Source organism: Antennarius striatus, chromosome 23, assembly GCF_040054535.1.
Source record: "Antennarius striatus isolate MH-2024 chromosome 23, ASM4005453v1, whole genome shotgun sequence".
Taxonomy (NCBI): Eukaryota; Metazoa; Chordata; class Actinopteri; order Lophiiformes; family Antennariidae; genus Antennarius; species Antennarius striatus.
This window is the reverse complement of record NC_090798.1, coordinates 1,851,456-1,869,090: the sequence shown is the minus strand read 5'-3', so window position 1 is coordinate 1,869,090 and position 17,635 is coordinate 1,851,456. Positions and strand designations below refer to the sequence as shown.

At 38.8% G+C, this 17,635-nt stretch overlaps 5 protein-coding genes across 5 annotated transcripts; 3 read left to right on the top strand and 2 right to left on the bottom strand.

Moving 5' to 3' along the window:
* The first annotated feature begins 177 nt into the window (after positions 1 to 177).
* dhrs4 (dehydrogenase/reductase (SDR family) member 4) lies at positions 178 to 3,315 on the top strand. The gene is made up of 9 exons (XM_068307648.1): positions 178 to 403; positions 1,361 to 1,473; positions 1,698 to 1,875; positions 1,965 to 2,066; positions 2,221 to 2,291; positions 2,389 to 2,440; positions 2,620 to 2,754; positions 2,844 to 2,899; positions 2,969 to 3,315. The coding sequence occupies exons 2-9, from the start codon at positions 1,364 to 1,366 to the stop codon at positions 3,081 to 3,083; spliced, it is 819 nt and encodes a 272-aa protein (XP_068163749.1). The 5' UTR covers positions 178 to 403; positions 1,361 to 1,363; the 3' UTR covers positions 3,084 to 3,315.
* A 96-nt stretch (positions 3,316 to 3,411) lies between these two features.
* Positions 3,412 to 7,048, bottom strand: tinf2 (TERF1 (TRF1)-interacting nuclear factor 2). The gene is made up of 10 exons (XM_068307646.1): positions 6,689 to 7,048; positions 6,122 to 6,324; positions 5,903 to 6,010; positions 5,579 to 5,674; positions 5,387 to 5,497; positions 5,181 to 5,304; positions 4,452 to 5,094; positions 3,892 to 3,950; positions 3,705 to 3,784; positions 3,412 to 3,550 (listed from the first exon to the last, which is right to left on the bottom strand). The coding sequence occupies exons 1-10, from the start codon at positions 6,714 to 6,716 to the stop codon at positions 3,455 to 3,457; spliced, it is 1,548 nt and encodes a 515-aa protein (XP_068163747.1). The 5' UTR covers positions 6,717 to 7,048; the 3' UTR covers positions 3,412 to 3,454.
* Positions 7,049 to 7,614: 566 nt separating this feature from the next.
* Positions 7,615 to 10,348, top strand: cideb (cell death inducing DFFA like effector b). Its single transcript, XM_068308410.1, has 5 exons — positions 7,615 to 7,696; positions 7,999 to 8,113; positions 8,547 to 8,705; positions 8,781 to 8,971; positions 9,405 to 10,348. The coding sequence occupies exons 1-5, from the start codon at positions 7,671 to 7,673 to the stop codon at positions 9,544 to 9,546; spliced, it is 633 nt and encodes a 210-aa protein (XP_068164511.1). The 5' UTR covers positions 7,615 to 7,670; the 3' UTR covers positions 9,547 to 10,348.
* A 95-nt stretch (positions 10,349 to 10,443) lies between these two features.
* On the bottom strand, positions 10,444 to 15,142 carry gmpr2 (guanosine monophosphate reductase 2). Its single transcript, XM_068308110.1, has 10 exons — positions 15,087 to 15,142; positions 14,323 to 14,472; positions 13,870 to 13,989; positions 13,408 to 13,491; positions 13,134 to 13,307; positions 12,950 to 13,031; positions 12,314 to 12,420; positions 11,875 to 11,917; positions 11,624 to 11,783; positions 10,444 to 11,534 (listed from the first exon to the last, which is right to left on the bottom strand). Exons 2-10 carry the CDS (start codon positions 14,407 to 14,409, stop codon positions 11,345 to 11,347), a joined length of 1,047 nt encoding a protein of 348 aa, XP_068164211.1. The 5' UTR covers positions 14,410 to 14,472; positions 15,087 to 15,142; the 3' UTR covers positions 10,444 to 11,344.
* A 327-nt stretch (positions 15,143 to 15,469) lies between these two features.
* On the top strand, positions 15,470 to 17,479 carry nedd8 (NEDD8 ubiquitin like modifier). The gene is made up of 4 exons (XM_068308231.1): positions 15,470 to 15,631; positions 15,931 to 15,978; positions 16,067 to 16,149; positions 16,763 to 17,479. The coding sequence occupies exons 1-4, from the start codon at positions 15,614 to 15,616 to the stop codon at positions 16,869 to 16,871; spliced, it is 258 nt and encodes an 85-aa protein (XP_068164332.1). The 5' UTR covers positions 15,470 to 15,613; the 3' UTR covers positions 16,872 to 17,479.
* Positions 17,480 to 17,635: the final 156 nt, after the last annotated feature.

Sequence of the window (17,635 nt, the reverse complement as noted above, 5' to 3'; positions counted from 1 at the left end):
ATTGTAATGTAATTACATCTTTAATTAAAAGTATTATATGAGACACTAGTATTTCGTATTCATTAAAAACATCCCCTGAAACGTTTCAAAGCTTGTTAAAAAAAGAAATCCTTTTAACTTTATTAAATTAAATCACTTCTTCCTTCCATGCTTGACTATTATCGGTCAGTAAAGTAAATACTACACATTTAAATTGATTGTATTACAATTATGGCAGACTTGGAGGTAAAATAATAAATGAATGAACAGCGAATTGTTTTGACCGCTTTTATTTTGAAAGTTCAACTTCCACCCGGAAGTTCCGCTTTCAAAATAATTTCACAGATTCCTCCGCCGGATCCAAAGATCAAGGTTGTTTAATTTTTTTTCTCCTGAAGATCTTCATGTTCGGTGTGTCTGTGAGGTAAGATCGAACTGCATCACTTCTTTATTTGCAATTCTTAGTCCCGATTAAATCGATAATGATTATAGTTGTTACTAATCGATTATTGATTGTTATGGGATTATTAAAACTTTTTGTTACTTAAACTCATGTCTCAGCGTTCAGGTTGTAACCATATGCATCCACATGACCTGTGTCCCAGTTCACAAGTGTTTTCATGAAAACATTCGGAATCGGAAGACATTTTACGTCCCAGTCATCAGATTTTAAATAATCCACGTACAAAATACTCAAACATGCAGTTTCTGAGTAGATTTAATTGTCCTGAGAGCAACTCCAACTAAAAAACTAGGACAAAGAATGCTTTGAAAATAGTTTTAAAATGTCATACCAAAAATTATTAATAAAATAAAATAAAAATAATAATAAAATAATAATAAAATAATGAAAATAAAAACAAAAATCAAAAAGAATGCAATAGGAACTATGATGATCTGCGACCAAATTAATGTAGCCATATCAGTTTAATTGAAAATAATCCTACATTACTTTCTCAGCTCAAAAGGGTTTGTTTGATCCATTCTCCTTTAAAGAATTTCTTCAATCACATAAAAATGTGTTTGATTAAATATTGTACAGTAAATCCTGAAATTAGTATTATTTATTACTATAAATCAAATAGTTATTCAAAGAGAATGTTACTTTATTTACATAATGGAAAAGAAATTATATTTCAGAAATCAACAATATACTTTTTTGAGGTTGCTCAGTGTTGGTAACAGGGTTGCATCAAATAAGTCATGTAATAAAAATTGTACCATTGATCTATAAGCTCAGCTAATCAAGTCTTTGATAGTTTCTTACCTGTTTTTGATGAATATGTAGCAGAAAATCACAAAAGTGAAGGTTTATTTTTCAATAATTTGGAAGCCCAAATGTCCTTCAATTCTGGAATGACCCTCCTGTCTTTTTTTCCAGGTGATGTGGAGGCGTGTGGTGAGGTGTCTGCAGACTAATCCTGTTGGACAAATGAGGATGTCTCAAAGCACCTTTGCTGGGAAGGTGGCCGTCGTCACCGCCTCCACAGATGGGTGAGATTTAAATCACACGTTTACTGTCTGTACTGCTCTGAAATACAAAGAACACAAAGAAAGGAAGAGTTCAAACCTTTCCGTTTTAAGCCCACGTCAGAAAACAATTTCTTTTTGAGTTCTAGTCTCCCTCATTGCACAACTTTTTAGTAAATCTGTCATGGAGAACCCCCCTGTAATAATTTGGCTGACCTCAGAGGGATCTGTGCTGTTTGCCTCCTCAGAATCGGTCTGGCTGCAGCTCAGGCTCTGGGACAGAGAGGAGCCCATGTGGTGGTGAGCAGTCGGAAGCAAGCTAACGTGGACAAAGCTGTGGCTCTGCTGCAGAACCAGAACATCAGGGTGACCGGGACCACCTGTAACGTGGGCAAGGAGGAAGACCGAGAAAAACTGGTTCAGCTGGTGAATATTTCTTTTCCTTTAGCAGTGACAGTTTTATAGTTTACAGATTTTTGCCGACATGCACATATTTCGTTCTGTGTTTGTTAAAGACCCTGGACCAGTGTGGGGGAATCGATATCCTGGTGTCCAACGCAGCAGTCAACCCTTTTTTTGGAAACACGATGGACTCCACAGAAGAAATCTGGAACAAGGTGCACACACAACAAAGAAAAATAGCATTCAAATATAAAGCACATATGCATAAATAATAAATTACACAAATGAGTTTGTTTTCTCCCTCCTTTCATTTATTTTAATACAGGATCATTTTAAATAATGACAACATTTTGCTGTTATGCATCGTAGATTCTGTCTGTCAATGTCACTGCTGCTTTCCTTATGGCTAAACTGGTCGTGCCACATATGGAGAAGAGGGGGTGAGTAGCCAGTGATGACACAACAGTAACAAACTATTAAACTGTTCAGAGTTTATATGATTATTATGAAATGACTTCTCTCTATCTCATCCTTCAGAGGAGGAAATATTGTCTTTGTGTCCTCTATTGGTGGATATCAGCCGATGCAGGTTTACCAGCTTTTCTTTTTATGCACTGAACCATTTATTCCAATGTTTATTTGTTTTAAATCTCTTTAATTACAGCCTGGTCAACAGAGGCTCCATCACAGATTTAAAATGTATGAATCGATGAATCATTTATATAAAATGCAATATAAAATAATTGGTCAATATCCCTTCCTCTGCAGGGCCTGGGCCCCTACTGTGTGAGTAAGTCAGCGCTGCTGGGTCTGACCAAGGTGCTGGCCCCTGAGCTGGCTCCCAGTAACATAAGGGTTAACGGCGTGGCCCCCGGAGTCATCAGAACCCGCTTCAGCTCTGCTGTGAGAAAACTGTTCTCGACCTTATATTTATAATCTGTGGGTTTTTTATGTCCTGTTTTATGAAGATTTTGTTTTATTAATGTATTCAGTTATGGGAAAATGAGGACTTCATGGATGAGTTCAGTAAGCAGCTCAGCATTAAAAGGTACATCTCTGACTCAGTTTTGTTTTAATTATGGTGTAATTTAGGTAACATGTCACGTTTTCCGTTCAGGGCTGGAGAGACAGAAGAAATTGGAAGTGTGATCTCCTTCTTGTGCTCTGAGGAGGCTTCCTACATCACCGGAGAGACCATCGTAGCCTCTGGAGGGTTTAGCAGTCGACTCTGAACTTCTGAAAATAGGCTTTTCCTGAGTTCAGCATAAAAGACTAGACGACTAGAAAATGCTGCACATGAGAATAACTAAAAATGATTCAACATTTCACAGCTATGACCAGATTTTGCATCAATATTTTGATGCTAGAAGTAATCTAAGAGCATCTTTTAGAGTGAGTTGAATGTAAAATATATCAAATGACAAATTCATTTCACACAATATGATTATTATGTTATAAAATCTTTTATTAAAAACATCACATGAGACACTAGTATTTTTACATTTATTAGAAACATTTTTGGATGTATTTCCCATGATGATAAAAAACATCCGTCTGGCAAAAAATGGCTGGTGTTACCAAAGTGCTTCCTTTTTTATTTGGATCATAAATGCTGCCGTGTTTTCCCAGGTCTCCAGAACTCTCTCAGGGTGGGGACGTAGGTGCCGTGTTTGGTCTTGAAATAGCGCCTCATGAACAGCTGATGGAGACACAGGTGGTTAGGAAATGCTGCTGATGCATGAAGGCTTACGGGTTATTCTTGCATGCATGCTACGTAGTTACGTCGGGATTACATTTCATTTTGAATTAAAATTGCATCAGAAAGAAGTATTAATGTCTCAGTTTGAACATACCCTGCATTTGAAGTTCTTTGTCGCCTCGTCCTCAGAATCAGGAACGTAGTCTTCGACGTGTCCTGGACGGTCCAATGCTTCTGAAAATATACAAACACATTGAATGTCTCAGTGAAAGTGACTTTTCTTTCCTTCTCAACTGGTATTTTACTTCTTTATTCCCTTTTTAGTTGTTTTAGTAAATCACCTGTGCTGCTGCGCTGTTGTGAAGGAAAGCCGTTTACCCTCGGGATTGTGGGATAATTTCTGTCAAACGGAAAACGCAAAGTTTAATCTTAAGATTCAGGAGCTGCCAAACTGCAAATCAGCTTCTCCCTGAACATTTCAAAACTAAACTCTGACAGGAAGCATTGAAATGTGATTCTACAAGGATAATAATCCAGTGTGAGAATGACTCGTCTCAGACAAAAACCAATAAACACTCCTAAATCATCTTTTATTGGAACATGAACAATAAAACAGCTACTAAATGAAAATATGCACACATAACTAGTTTACATTAAATTTAAATGAGGTATAATTCTGAACAAGTTTTGTCTTTCAATCTCTGGTTCTGACACGTAACTTCAGGGATCACTGGATTAAAACATCTTTTTTCTGCCCTTCCATCAACATTCATTTATCAACATGTAATATACAAAACACGATTAAATAAAAACGCAACAATGCAATTTATTCTAGCAGAGTATACTTTTTTTTCCAGGACTCTAGTCACGCTTTGCCACCGTATCCCCCCGTGTGTCTTACTCTTTATCGGCCCGGTCGGGATCATCCGAGTCAGGCTTTTGAGTTTGGTTCCTCCTCTGATTCTGCTCTTCCACACACGAGAATTTCACAGATTTTTCTCTCCTTTTAGCAGAAGTTTCTAACTTTTTTCCCACAACAACTTTGGGTTGGTTTTCCAGAGAGGACACAGTCATGGAGGGGCGGTGTGGATCCTCACGCAGGCCGAATGTCTCCAGGATCGTCCTGTCACATTCCGGGCTTTTTGCCGATTTTGCTTCATCGTCATCACTCACATCTTTTCTCACACTCTTGGTTGTCCTCTTCTTCCCAGATCTGAGAAAGCCTTCATCGGATTCGCATCTGTCGGGTTGCTTGCGTTTCATTACACCGGTTCTTTTTAAAGCATTTCTCTCCTGCACGTCTTCTCTGTCCAAATTCGTGAAATCCTCTTCAGATTGTTTCGGTTTAGCCACAGTCGAGTTCAGGTCCTCTCTCTTTTTATTGGCAGAGAGCAGAACTGGTACATCATCATTAGATATTGTTCCAAAAACAGGTGTAATAAATGTTCTGTCTCTTTTCTGTGTGTCATCTGATGGTAGTTTTCCAGAGGGCGGCAGAGAGAGTGAAGCCAGGATGGAGTCACCCATATTTGGAGGGAGGGATGCTGTAAAAGAAATAAATAATTTAAGAATGAATAGGAATGTCCATTAAAGGTCTCAGTCACCCAAAGAGGAAAGGCTGGAGTTCTACCTGCTGTCTCCAGGTGACCCAGACAGGTCTGATGCTGAAGCAGGATCTTCAGGAGTTGGGGTTGAGTTGCTGCTCGAGCACATTCCTCCAGAACGGAGGGGGTCTCACTGAGCCACGACACAGTCTGAGAAAGATGCATATATGTTAAGTTACTTTCAAAAATATATTTCAGACTATTTAGTCAGCTAAGATTTTTAGCCGTCTACCTTAGCTAAGTTAGGAACAGGAAGTAACTGATCCACTCGGAGCAAAAACTCCCACAGCAGCTTCTCTAGTTCCTGGTCAAACTTTGGCCCGTAATCCACAGGAAACTCCTCCTGTAAGAAAAATAGCCCAGAATTTAAATTTCTAAGTCCTGCTGCTGTGTGATGACAATTAAAAATAAAAGCAGAATTCACCTTAAAGAACCGCTCTCGCTCTGCCGGGTCTGCCAGGAGTGTCTGAACCAGAAAGCGGAAACTTTCCACTGTCTTCTGGACTTTTAAATCCCTTTTCTAAGAGACAAGATTAAACAAAAGAGGAACAAACACATTTTTAAAAATGCATCTTAGTCAATTATTCCTATTACTGTAATGTCAAAACTTTTCTGGAATTGCAGTCAATACTTGCTATGTAAATTCTGCAATCACGACCAAGAAATAACGGTGAAGGCTGTCATGAGTCAATATTTGGGCATCAGCCGGGGAGACAGCACAAGATTTCAAACTTTAAATCAAATTTACCACTGAAGGAGCAGAAGACGATGACTGGATGGCAGGAGCGCGAATCCTTTCCAGATGAGTTAATACGACGTTTTTATCTGACTGATTAGAGCACAGCTCTAGAATTAACTGAAAGAACATGAAAAACATTCAGTATGCATGCAGGTAAACCAGGAGTTTACTACTGAGATATTTACAGTCAGAAATGAAATCCTCAGACATCTCGCCCTGTGACCTCACCCGTCCTCTCAGCCCCAGCGCCAGCTTCCCCCAGTGTCTCAGGGTGAGTAACCCCGGAACAACCTCGCAGGATGACGTCACAAACTCCTCCACGACCCCGTACTGCATCACGTCTCTCTGCTTCATCACCTTCCACAGAGCTGCCGACACCAAACGCACCGGCGGGGCCAGGAGCTGCAGAGCAGCAAAAGGAAGACTGGCATCTGAAACACATTGAAATCTTTATTTATTACACCATATCAAATTACTTTTTATACTGTACATATCTGTTCATTGTGTATTTTAGTATTAGTGTTATCTTTCTGTGTATTATTTGCTCCTTGCCATCTGCATTTCTTTTTTGTGCACCAATCCTGCTTTATATGCCTTTAATAGGCCCTTGGGAACAAATAAAGTTTTTTTAATTTGAATTACAGTACCAGTTTCACCAGCTACCCAGGCTTGGAATTACGCCCCCATCTGGCCGCATGGAGACTTGCAACTGTCACAACTTCAATCAATACCTTGCTCTTCAGGCATATTTCAAACTTTCACATGTAGTTTTGAAGTAATAACAGTCATACTTACCATTCTCCTCTGGTTTTCCTGTTGCCATTCCACAGAGTTAGCCAAAATCAGTAAAGACGACGAAGTGATCAGAAGCCGAAGTTAGGCTAGCAATTCTAGCTTGTTCGCAGTGTTAGCCTCAAAAGGGCAGCCACGGAATAGTTTACCAAGCTTACGTTATTGTGAATATACTCCCTTGATAATTTTCACTAACTTCGCTGATATCTAAAAGGACATATCGATTAAAAAAAACAGGATTGTTGTTCGTCTGCCAAAACATTCGGAACTGAAGTTATGTTTCACATCCTCCCGCCTTTGCTGGGATGTCATTGTTTAGTTAGTTCATTTGGATGTGCCGAATTGGCGGTGCTAGTAGCTTTTGCTTTAAAAATATCGCTTCGAACGGAAACTCCGCCCACTTGCACCGTCTGTTATTCTTAAGAAGCGCATCCAAAGATATCTGACAGGATATGACGTCAAGGCCTGAAAGTGATTGTTGACACTTGTTTCACTCGAAAAGTATTCACTGAGATAATTTTAAATTAAAAACTGAAGAAAGAAAAAGACATAAATTCAGAAAGACACAGAATATGGGGGTCAAATACCACTAAAATTCTTCTCAGGCAATTTCTAAGCAGCCTACTTTCTGGTCACAATCCTTAAAAGAAAAAACTTTTTTTGTATTTTATATTACAAAAAAATTATATTATTATAAATCATAAATTATTATAAATTATATATTATATTATTATATTATATTATTAATAGTAATTAATCTTCTCAGATAAATAAATTTTGTCTAACATACCCATAAACATATACCTGTATATGCCAGATGAACTTTGCCCTTTGTTGTTCAGAATCAAAGTTATCTCAACCTTTAGGGCAAAGTCCGGCTGCTGGATCACACACAAGCTAGACTGACAGTTCATTACAATTCATCTCATCAGAGCATCTGAGGTGAAATAAAAGAAGGAGAAGACACAAAAAGAGTCCGGCAGTCATGGAAACCACATCTTCTTTTATTAAGTAAGTGGATGAGTGTTGAAATAGTGTTAATATTAGTATTTTCTTCATGACAATCAAGCAACAGTGTTTGTTAACGCTGCCAGTTAAATGTAGCCAACATTTAAATCATTAACTCAGTAAAGCAGTGTGTAATTTAGAGAATGGTAGAGGTGTAAACAATAAAGTTACAAAGGCAAACAATAAATAGATTTAATATTGTTGTGATTTATTGGGACACTTGAATATAATGTTGTTTGACAAGTCAAAATGTCTGCCGAGATTATTACATGAAATACTTGAATATCTTTGTGGTTTTTTGACAGATCTGTCAGCAGGCGAGTGTGGTCGCCCCCACAGCGTCCCTTCAGAGTGTGTTGTCACGACAGGGAGACCAGGAAGGGCGTCACGGCAGGGAGTCTGGAGGAGCTGAAGGAGAAGGTGAGAGCGGCGAGAAGAAAATGTTCTGATAAGGGTGAAGACCTTATAAAAAAAATAAAAAAAGATGTACCAGGAAACGAAGAGTCATGATCCGGAGCACAAAAACTTTAATAAAAAAGGAAGGAAAAGGAGTTTCTTATTTAATATTGATAGGTTTGGTTATGTGTGTGAATATTTAATGGGAGTCATTTTTAGATTAGAGTAGAATAGATTAGATTCAATTTTATTGCCATTGCTTATGTCACGAAATGCAGATACTGTATATACAACTGGAAGATAGATCTCTGATTAAAAAGTGATATGCATAACAATAAATCCATGAAATAAATGATCACAGTTTTATAGTTTTAAAATACTTTTGAAAATGTTCGGTTTCATTTATTGAGTACAAGAGGAAACGTTAATGCAGAACAGCTTAAACCTCTGCCTGTAGGTTTGCCAGGCTTTGCTGCTGTCCGTCTCTGCAGTGTCTCTGTTTCTGGTTTGTGAGGAAGACGGAACAGAGGTCGACTCCGATGAGTTCCTGATGACGCTGCCTGATAACTCCATGTTCATGGCCCTGCAGCCTGGACAAACATGGAAGCCACAGCCGGTACGACAAATGAAACGTTATTCACCAGATGTTCACCCGGATCCCTGACTGGGACGTTTCTCTCTGGTCCCAAAGGGTTCGGTTGTGGCCAAATCTCAAGACCACAACAAGCCTCGGACCGGCAGAGACATCGCTCGTGTGACCTTCGACCTTTACAGGATGAGCCCCAAGGATGTGTTTGGCTCGCTGAGTGTGAAGGCCACATTTCAGGGCCTTTACTCTGTGAGCGCCAACTTCCAGTGTCTGGGACCCAAAAAAGTTCTCAGGTGAGTTTATTGTGTCATTTCACAGATAGTTTAAAAGAGAAGCTACATAAAGAAGGTAAGAGTCTAAAGTACTGAGAGGCTGATACTCTATTAAGATGTACTGTTCTGTTCTGATTACTGCAGATAATTAAAGAGTAAAATTCAATATTTTTCAAACTGAATAGTAATTTATATTTTTTAACAGTGTGAACCACTGTCAAAAATGATTTTTCTCTGTGAAATACAGATGGATAAAGGAGCTGAAAGAGACAAACCTTAAATAACAAATTAAGGAAGGGCCTTAGAAATTGTATTTTATATTCTGACAGTCTACAAATGATTTGTTGCTTCATTTTAAAAAGACATTTACTTGGGCAAGAAGGTGATAAACGTCTTAAAAGAGTTATTAAAGGTTAAAATACACATCTGACACTTTATCTCCTTTGTTTTCCAGAGAAGTGCTGCGAATGGCCTCCACCCTCCTCCAAGCTGCTGGACACCTGCTGATCACCTCCGCCTCCGTGATCCGTCGTGTCATCGAAGGAGCAGAGTTCTGGCAGCCACAGAGAGCGGAGTACAGCGCCACCTGGAACTGACGGATCCCAGACGGATCTATTTACAGTATTTTCTGCACCATAAGGCACACCTAAAAGCCTTTAATTTTCCCAAGTGTGCCTTATAATCCAATGTACATTATATATGAAAAAAGTTTTAAGCTAGGCCATTCATTGGAGGTGCGCCTCATAGCCCAGTGCGCCTTATAGTGCAGAATACTGTAATATCATTCGAGCAGCAGTGACTGTGGTCTCATGCTGTAGTGTTGTGTGACTCTGCTGTCTGCTTCCTAAAAATGGAGTTAAATTAAGCATTTTTCTGAATTTATATTTTTATACACTTAATTATGCTTTTTGTCAAGTGATAAATGAAATAAATTAGACCAAAAAATAAACATAAATCTGGTTTCAACCAGATATACTGTATAACTAAATATATATTTAAAAAATATACATATAACATTATATATTATATATATATATGTAAAAACATTTTCTTATATATACACGTGACATTTTTATTTCAGTTTTGATTCAATTTAATGGTAATTTATGAGACTGGTCAACATAGATTTGGATGTAAAATTATTCTGCCCCCATTACATATTATTTGTGTTTCTTTGCAAAATATACTATTTGTGTTATTATGAGCAATTTAGACGTTTTTGTTCATATTTGCAGCAGAAATCTCCCATGGATCTATCTAAAATCAAACTTATTTTTACTCATCATGCACTGAAATCTCACTGGTGTGTATGTGTGTTTATTTTTCATTGTGAAGCACTCTGCATTGTTTGTGTATGAAAAGTGATTTATAAATAAAGTTGATTTGATTTGACAGAAATGTGAGATATCCAAATGTGTCTTTCTTTTTATTAATTTGAATTATTTTACATTTATTTGTTCTGCTTGTTAAGGATAAAAAGAAGTATAAGGATAAAGAAATCTGCATGTTTGGGTTTAAAAACTGCATTTTAATTTCACGTTTCACCATTTTCACACCGGTGCGATAGTACAAACTTACATGAGTGAAATCGCAGGAACAACTTACAACAGACTGTCGACATACAGTGTGTGAAATGATTTCATATCCACAGATCAGCAGAGGTGAACAACGACCTTTTCATTTAAAGGATAAAAGAAATCATTTTTAATGTGTGCATCAGGAGCATAAACCCAGAGACTTTGGTATTTATTAGTAGCAGAAAAAGGCTGCATATATATTTGTAATGAATAACATTATCATTTCATTACTGTAACACTAACATTCAACATATACTGGTCCTCGAATGAATTCTTGCAAATCTAATTGATCTAAAAAAAAATCTTTAAAAAACCTGACAACTTAAATATGCATAGGTTTAGGGTTGTCATGGAGACAACTGGCAACGCTTTCAAATTATTTCTTTAGGGGATTAACAGATTTAAAATCTCAGATTACAAATAAAGTGCGAGCTTACCGAGTCGTGGAATGGTTTGAAAATCTAAAAACAGCTCAAATTCCTAACTGGCAGCAGCATACGTTTTTAAATTTTCGGAATAATTTAAGACATAATTTTAAAAATGAGTGAGAAAGGCTTGTTAGTAAAACATCGGCACGGAGCATGGAGACAATTTTGCAGATACTGTTTGCAGGCATGACCAATCTGCATTCGTGTGAAAATACAACGTTAGACAGCAGATGGCTTTAGCTTCAGCGTCGAGCAATAAACACTGAAGAAGTAACAGTTCGACTTGAAATCTAAAGAAACTCAGAAAAATATTTAAAGGGTTTACGTATCATGTGGGCTTGTCACGTGTGTGTGTTCACACACCATCAGTAGAAGCTGGAGCTGGACGATCAGCTGTCGTTGCCAAAGACGGTGTTGAGCTGCTGGGTGACCCTGATGAAGGTGGTCCTGCGGCTCAGCTCCTTGAGTTTGGCGGCCCCCACGTAGGTGCAGGTGGAGCGGACCCCGCCCAGGATGTCTCGCACTGTCGCCTCCACCGGCCCTTTGTAAATAACTTCAACGGTCTTCCCTTCTGATGCTCTGAAGGCAAACAAACAGGATTTCACTATCTGCCCACCAGTGTGAGAAATCTTTTTGTTTTGGAGGAGGGGCTTAATAAACCGACTCACCTATACTCAGCCACGCCTCCCGCGTGTCTCTTCATCGCCGTGTCAGAGCTCATTCCGTAGAACAATTTGTATTTCTTGCCGTTTTTCTCAACAATGTCCCCCCCGCTTTCTGAGTGGCCGGCAAGCATTCCACCCAGCATCACAAAGTCGGCTCCGGCGCCTGGGAACCACGCAGAAACAGCCAATCAGAGAACAGCCAGAGAAGGTCATGTTTAAGAACAGAGAATTCTCAGAATTGAAAATAAATTTACCAAAAGCCTTTGAGACATCTCCTGGGCAGGTGCAACCCCCATCCTGTGTGAAAGCAGAGAGGAAGAATCAAAACGAAGCACCGGAGTTAAGATAGTGACTTTTGCTTTTTTTTCCGGGCCCACATGCAGCACGGCCGCGGCCTTGAATCACAAAACAAACTTCACATTCCAAGACAAACTGGTTTGTTAGAAGCTGCTCTCAACACTAACCTCTGCTGATTTCACGGTCAGTAAAGCTGCAGTAATTAAAAAATAGTTTCTAGAAGAAGACGCAGCAAAATAAAGGATATAATAAATGTTGTCAGAGACGTTTTATCAATGAAATTACTGTTCAATTATTCACATGAAATGATTGGTTCTAAATATCATCTTATTACATCTAAGCAACAGGAGCCTCACAGGAAGTAAGATCAGACCATCAGCGAAGAGATTCACTCACAGAGATGATGTGCCCCCCCAAACCATGGGCTGCATCGGCGCATTCAATCACAGCGCTGAGCTGAGGGTACCCCACCCCCGTCTTCTTGCGGGTGGTGCACACAGAGCCTGCACATGGGAACAAAAAAATAAGCATGAGTTACGACAGCACGTTCAACACAGGTCAAACAGTCAGCAAGCAGCCGGCTGGTCTGCATGACTGTTTTCAGTGTGTGCGTGTACAACAGAGAGACTATGCAAACAATATATAACCAGGAGACAATGGACACAACAAAACAAATGTTTGCCGGTGAGTGTGTGTGTGTGTTTTTTTTGTGTGTGTGGTTGGGTGAGAAACTGTTTCAGTCTGGCTGTGAGAGTTTCAATGTCTTTGCACCCCATCAGAGGGGTGAAAGGTCAGGGTGAGGGGGCCTGGGGTCACCCACAAGCTTCCTGTCCTTCTGAACGCAGCAGTTTTTGTGGTCTGATCCACTTTATCGCTCCACATGACAACCACTGATTATAAAATAGTTTGTCATATATGGTGTATGAGTGTATAAAATAGTGAGTGGTTTAGGGTAACCTTCAAGTTTCATCTGACATCTGTTTGAGGCGATGATGTCATTATGTTCTGCACACATGACGTGTTTGTGATCACCTGGTCCGATCCCGACTTTGATGATGTCAGCACCAGCCAGGATCAGCTCTTCTACCATCTCTCCTGTCACCACATTTCCCGCCTGAGCAAAATGAAAGTAATAAAAAATTAAATTTTCTTATCACAGAAATGCTATTCCCTTTCAGGCATAGACACCGTGGTTTAAAGGCAGACATCTACTGACCATTATAGTGTGAGACGGGAATTTCTCCCTGACGTCTTTGACAAAGTGAACGAAATGTTCCGAGTAGCCGTTGGCCACATCCACACAGATATACTGCAGCTGTGGCACAGCCGCCAATATGGCTGAAATCCTTTCAAAGTCACCGTCGCCCGTTCCAGTGCTGACAGCTACGTTCTGAGAGACAAACAGGGTAATTAAAATAAATGCTAGTGTTAGAATATGCTAATTATCTCCTTGCAGTCCAGGGTCACATAACAAGTAACACTTGAAGTACCTGCAAGCATTCCGGATGCTTCTCTGCAAACTCCGTCCAGTCATCGACAGAATAATGTTTGTGGATCGCAGTGAAGAGTGTAAACTAGCGAAAGAAAATAGAGAATCTGGTTGAACATGGCATCTGTGAACAAATTACAGCTAACCGCATTAAGTGCTTTTCTAACTCTGAGTGATGCAAGAAATGAACGAACCAATCAAAGAATTCATAAATATGTAATTGCTTGAGCAGTTCCTTGATGAAAGGAACCAGTTTATCAGTCTGCCATTTAATACAAGGATTATAAAGCAACACTGTGTTCACCCCGAATTAAATTTATAAAATTATTTGATCAAATGTTAATAACTGACACAAAAAACATATGGAAATAATGTAAATTATATTTACAGATAGTTAGGTTACAAACCAATGTGTTTATTAAGCTGTTAATAAAATAATAAGATATTGTAAGGCGTAATCTACCTGGTTCAAAGCTAAGGCCATCTCAAAGGTCCCGACTGTGTCCATGTTAGCAGCGATGATGGGGATCCCTCTGTAGCTGCCCTTAGAGTTCCTGAAAATGAAGCTCCTCGTGAGATCCACCTGGGAGAAGTAAAAACGATGAGACAAGGGCAAACTTGAAATTATCTTTTTTTTCTAAATTGTGTTTGTGGTTGACAATGTGTTATTTACGACAGTCACAAGGCAGTAGGAGCTATAGTTTGCGATTAAGAGTTTAACTTCTCTAAAAGGCTGGTAAAACATTAACGAGGGATAACACATTTCTCTACTAGTAAGTAACTCCTACATGCAGATTAGGGTGTTTGTGCACTCAGATATTTTTCCCTGGGATAATTTAAGGACTGAATAGTCCTGAATATGTATTAAAGTCAGCCTGAAGTTGTCTGGAAAAACAATTCACTGCCGTGCACCCACCTCACTCCTAGACTTCAGTGTGCTCCTCTTTGGACGGAGGAGTACATCCTTAAAATCCAGCTTGATGTCATTCTCAATTCGTGGCATTTTTAAAAATACAGTACAGGTACTGGTGCAAAAATAATGAGAAATGAAGTCAGGAATGTGAACCTGTCAAAGAAAGGGAGGTCAAAGATCAGCATGATTGTTAAAATAGTCGCTTGCTCGTTTTTATGTACATTAACATAAATTTAGAGTCATTATATGTTATAATTAGACGTACACTCAAGAAACCCTCCATCAGTTCTAAAATCTGAGAGTCCTTCATGCATGTGATGTGTAATCCGGTTACAGCACACACGTTAGATTAAGGCTAATCTATGGGATGATCAAACGCACAGATGTGAAAACACAAACTCCCGCTGATGTAACAACATCCAGTCACGATGTAGGAAGTGGAAAGAGAAGAAAGAAGCCAACAGTGGCACATTATAATTACTAACACGCAGAAATGTAATACATAAGGAAAACCAAAGAGCCATTTTAGCTAGCTAATGCTGCTAAAACGCTGACACATAACTGAAAATGCTAACTTTACGACTGTCCATCACTGTGGGACAAAGATCAGGCAGCGCAGCTTACTCAGTTAGCCATATTTCAAGGTTATACCGAATGAGTGTTAAAATAAATTAAAAACTTGTTAGCATTAGATATAGTTTACCAACAACTATATAACACGCATAATAATTAGTTGTCCCGTAATGTTAGCAAGAGAACGCGTTTACCTGAAAGTATGACTGATGCTGCCTGCTTCGCAGTTTCCTTGACAAATGAGCGCGCGGGAAGCGATGCCGGGTGGACTAGGAGGGACCGCCCATTTGTAGTTTTTAAGGCGCTTCAGGTAGTGGGAGAAACCCGAGTAAAGAACTACAAACGCGGGACATTCTTTACGACAACGACGTAATGATGCCGTAAGGGTTGTTGTAAGCTTGTATGGAACAAATTTGTTTTGTTTTCGCTGTTACGATATTTTTGCTACTATAAGATGATTATGAGTTGCGTTTTATATTTTTTTCGACACTAAAAGATGCTGGTGTCACTAAGTTCAAGCGGAACTGTTGACGCACTGACAATGATTCAGTGGGACTCATTAAGGAACACAGGAAGTGCTCATTGATATTTTTTTGGAGGGGAAGGAATATCCACTTTCCAGAACCCAAATACCTACCCATTACGTATATGATCAATCAAAACATAAAGATAGCATATTATATACTACTGCAGTTCATTTAGCAAAAACAAGTCATTAAAGATGTTGATTAAAGTGAAGGTAAGTCACATTAACAGATTCTCCCGTTTTAAGTAGTGATACAGTTCAAAGCTCCACCGAGGAGGGTAGTTGTTATTAGCGTTTGTTTGTTTGCCAGTTATTTATGGGTTTTATACTTAAACTACTGGTTTCAGTTTAGTTTGTTGTTAGTTTTGAGGACGGATACATGAAAATGTCATTAATATGCGTTCAAGCTGACCAAGAATCGGATCCAATATTTTGTTTCTGTTTCGTTCTGTACATTTAATGACCCAAAAATAACTTAAACCTGCTTTTATGTGTTATTGTTTTTATCTCAGACACTCACAGGCAAGGAGATCGAGATTGACATAGAGCCCACAGATAAGGTAAAATTATTATTTTTTGTTTTATTTTCCTCATGCTGTTTGTTGTGCTTGAGCTCTTAATAAAATGTTTTACTTCTCTTCTTTCCAGGTGGAGCGTATTAAAGAAAGGGTGGAGGAGAAAGAAGGAATCCCACCACAGCAGCAGAGGCTGATCTATAGCGGAAAACAAATGTAAGACTAATATGCATTTCCCTGTTTTTGATCTCAAATAAATATTCACAGGCTTTAAGGGATATGGATGGAGCAAAATCCTGTTAAAAGAAGCAATTGGATTCACTGTTTTATCCAAGTTTTAGTAATGTTTTATGTTATAAAATTCCAGAATCATTTGGTTTTGGATATTATTTAACATTTATTTGAAATGAAAGTATTAATTACAGGAACATTTTTGAGTGTGATTTGCTTGGAGTGAATTCTGCAGAAAGTATAGAGAGGGCAGAATGTTTTCAACTCCATCTCAATAATGACTTTTAATGTAGATTGTAAGGGAATACAAAAAGATATTAAATAAAATACTTAAAGAATTCCACGAAAATCAATAAAGCAAAGTTAAATCACTGCACACACTCTTACAAAGAACACACCAACTTCATCCTCTGGATTTACATGGGAAGAAAACCCCCAAAACACCAGACTTGGGCTTAGATTAGACCAGGAAAAAGCATTTTATCTTAACTTCTTTAAGAATACTTAAGAATATTCCTTTTGGAGGAGCTCATGTATGTGTCAGTGTTTAACAGTAATTTCTATGGCCTCACTGCATCCCTGTCGTCTTTATTCTCAGGAACGATGAGAAAACAGCAGCAGACTATAAAATCCAGGGCGGCTCTGTTCTTCATTTAGTGCTTGCTTTGCGAGGAGGACGGGTCGCATCGTCCCAGCATGCATTGTAGCCTTCACGCAGAAACAGGCCTCATGCTTTGCGGCGCCTACACCAAGTGGATATCCTGAGGACGGACACGCAGCAACTGGTTGTGGAGCTGTAGGCCGCACAGAGCCATTGGTAGAACTGGTTAGATCATATTCTACTTATGGCAGCTGCTTACCTATAGCCAATAATATGTCAGCTGCAAATACATTTCTGTTTGTGACTTTGCTGTGGTGAGACACTCCACATATTAGAGCAGCCTTGGATGAAAAAGCAAAGTTACTTTCAGAATAAAACTGCTTTTGCTGAAGATTTACAACCCAGAGATACCCAGAGGGTGTCATGTGTCAGAAAAGCCTCCTGCCACTAATCCTAAATCATTTACCACAGTTTGCTTTATCTGTGTTACACAAGCAAACTGAGTATGTCTTTAAAAAGGATAGTATTTAATTTTTCATTTAAATTTAGTTTAAGAATAATTAGCGTTTGCTGCTTATTGTTAGTAAGACTAGGATCAACGCAGCTATGGTCTTGTCTGACAAGAGTTGTTGGATTTTTCACAGCCTTGTTTGTACAGGACTGACCTTCGATGTGGATTAGAACATCTGCCTAATAAACATGTTGGAAATGTAAGATATTTGCATCTTGTTTTGTTAGCTTGAATCGCAAGAAAGTCAAACTGAGATACAATAATGGTGTTCGAGACAAGTGAGGCTCGGAATTGTAAGATTAAGACCGAGAAAATCGTAGAAATTTAATGACATTTAATAATTTTTGTATTTGTAAATG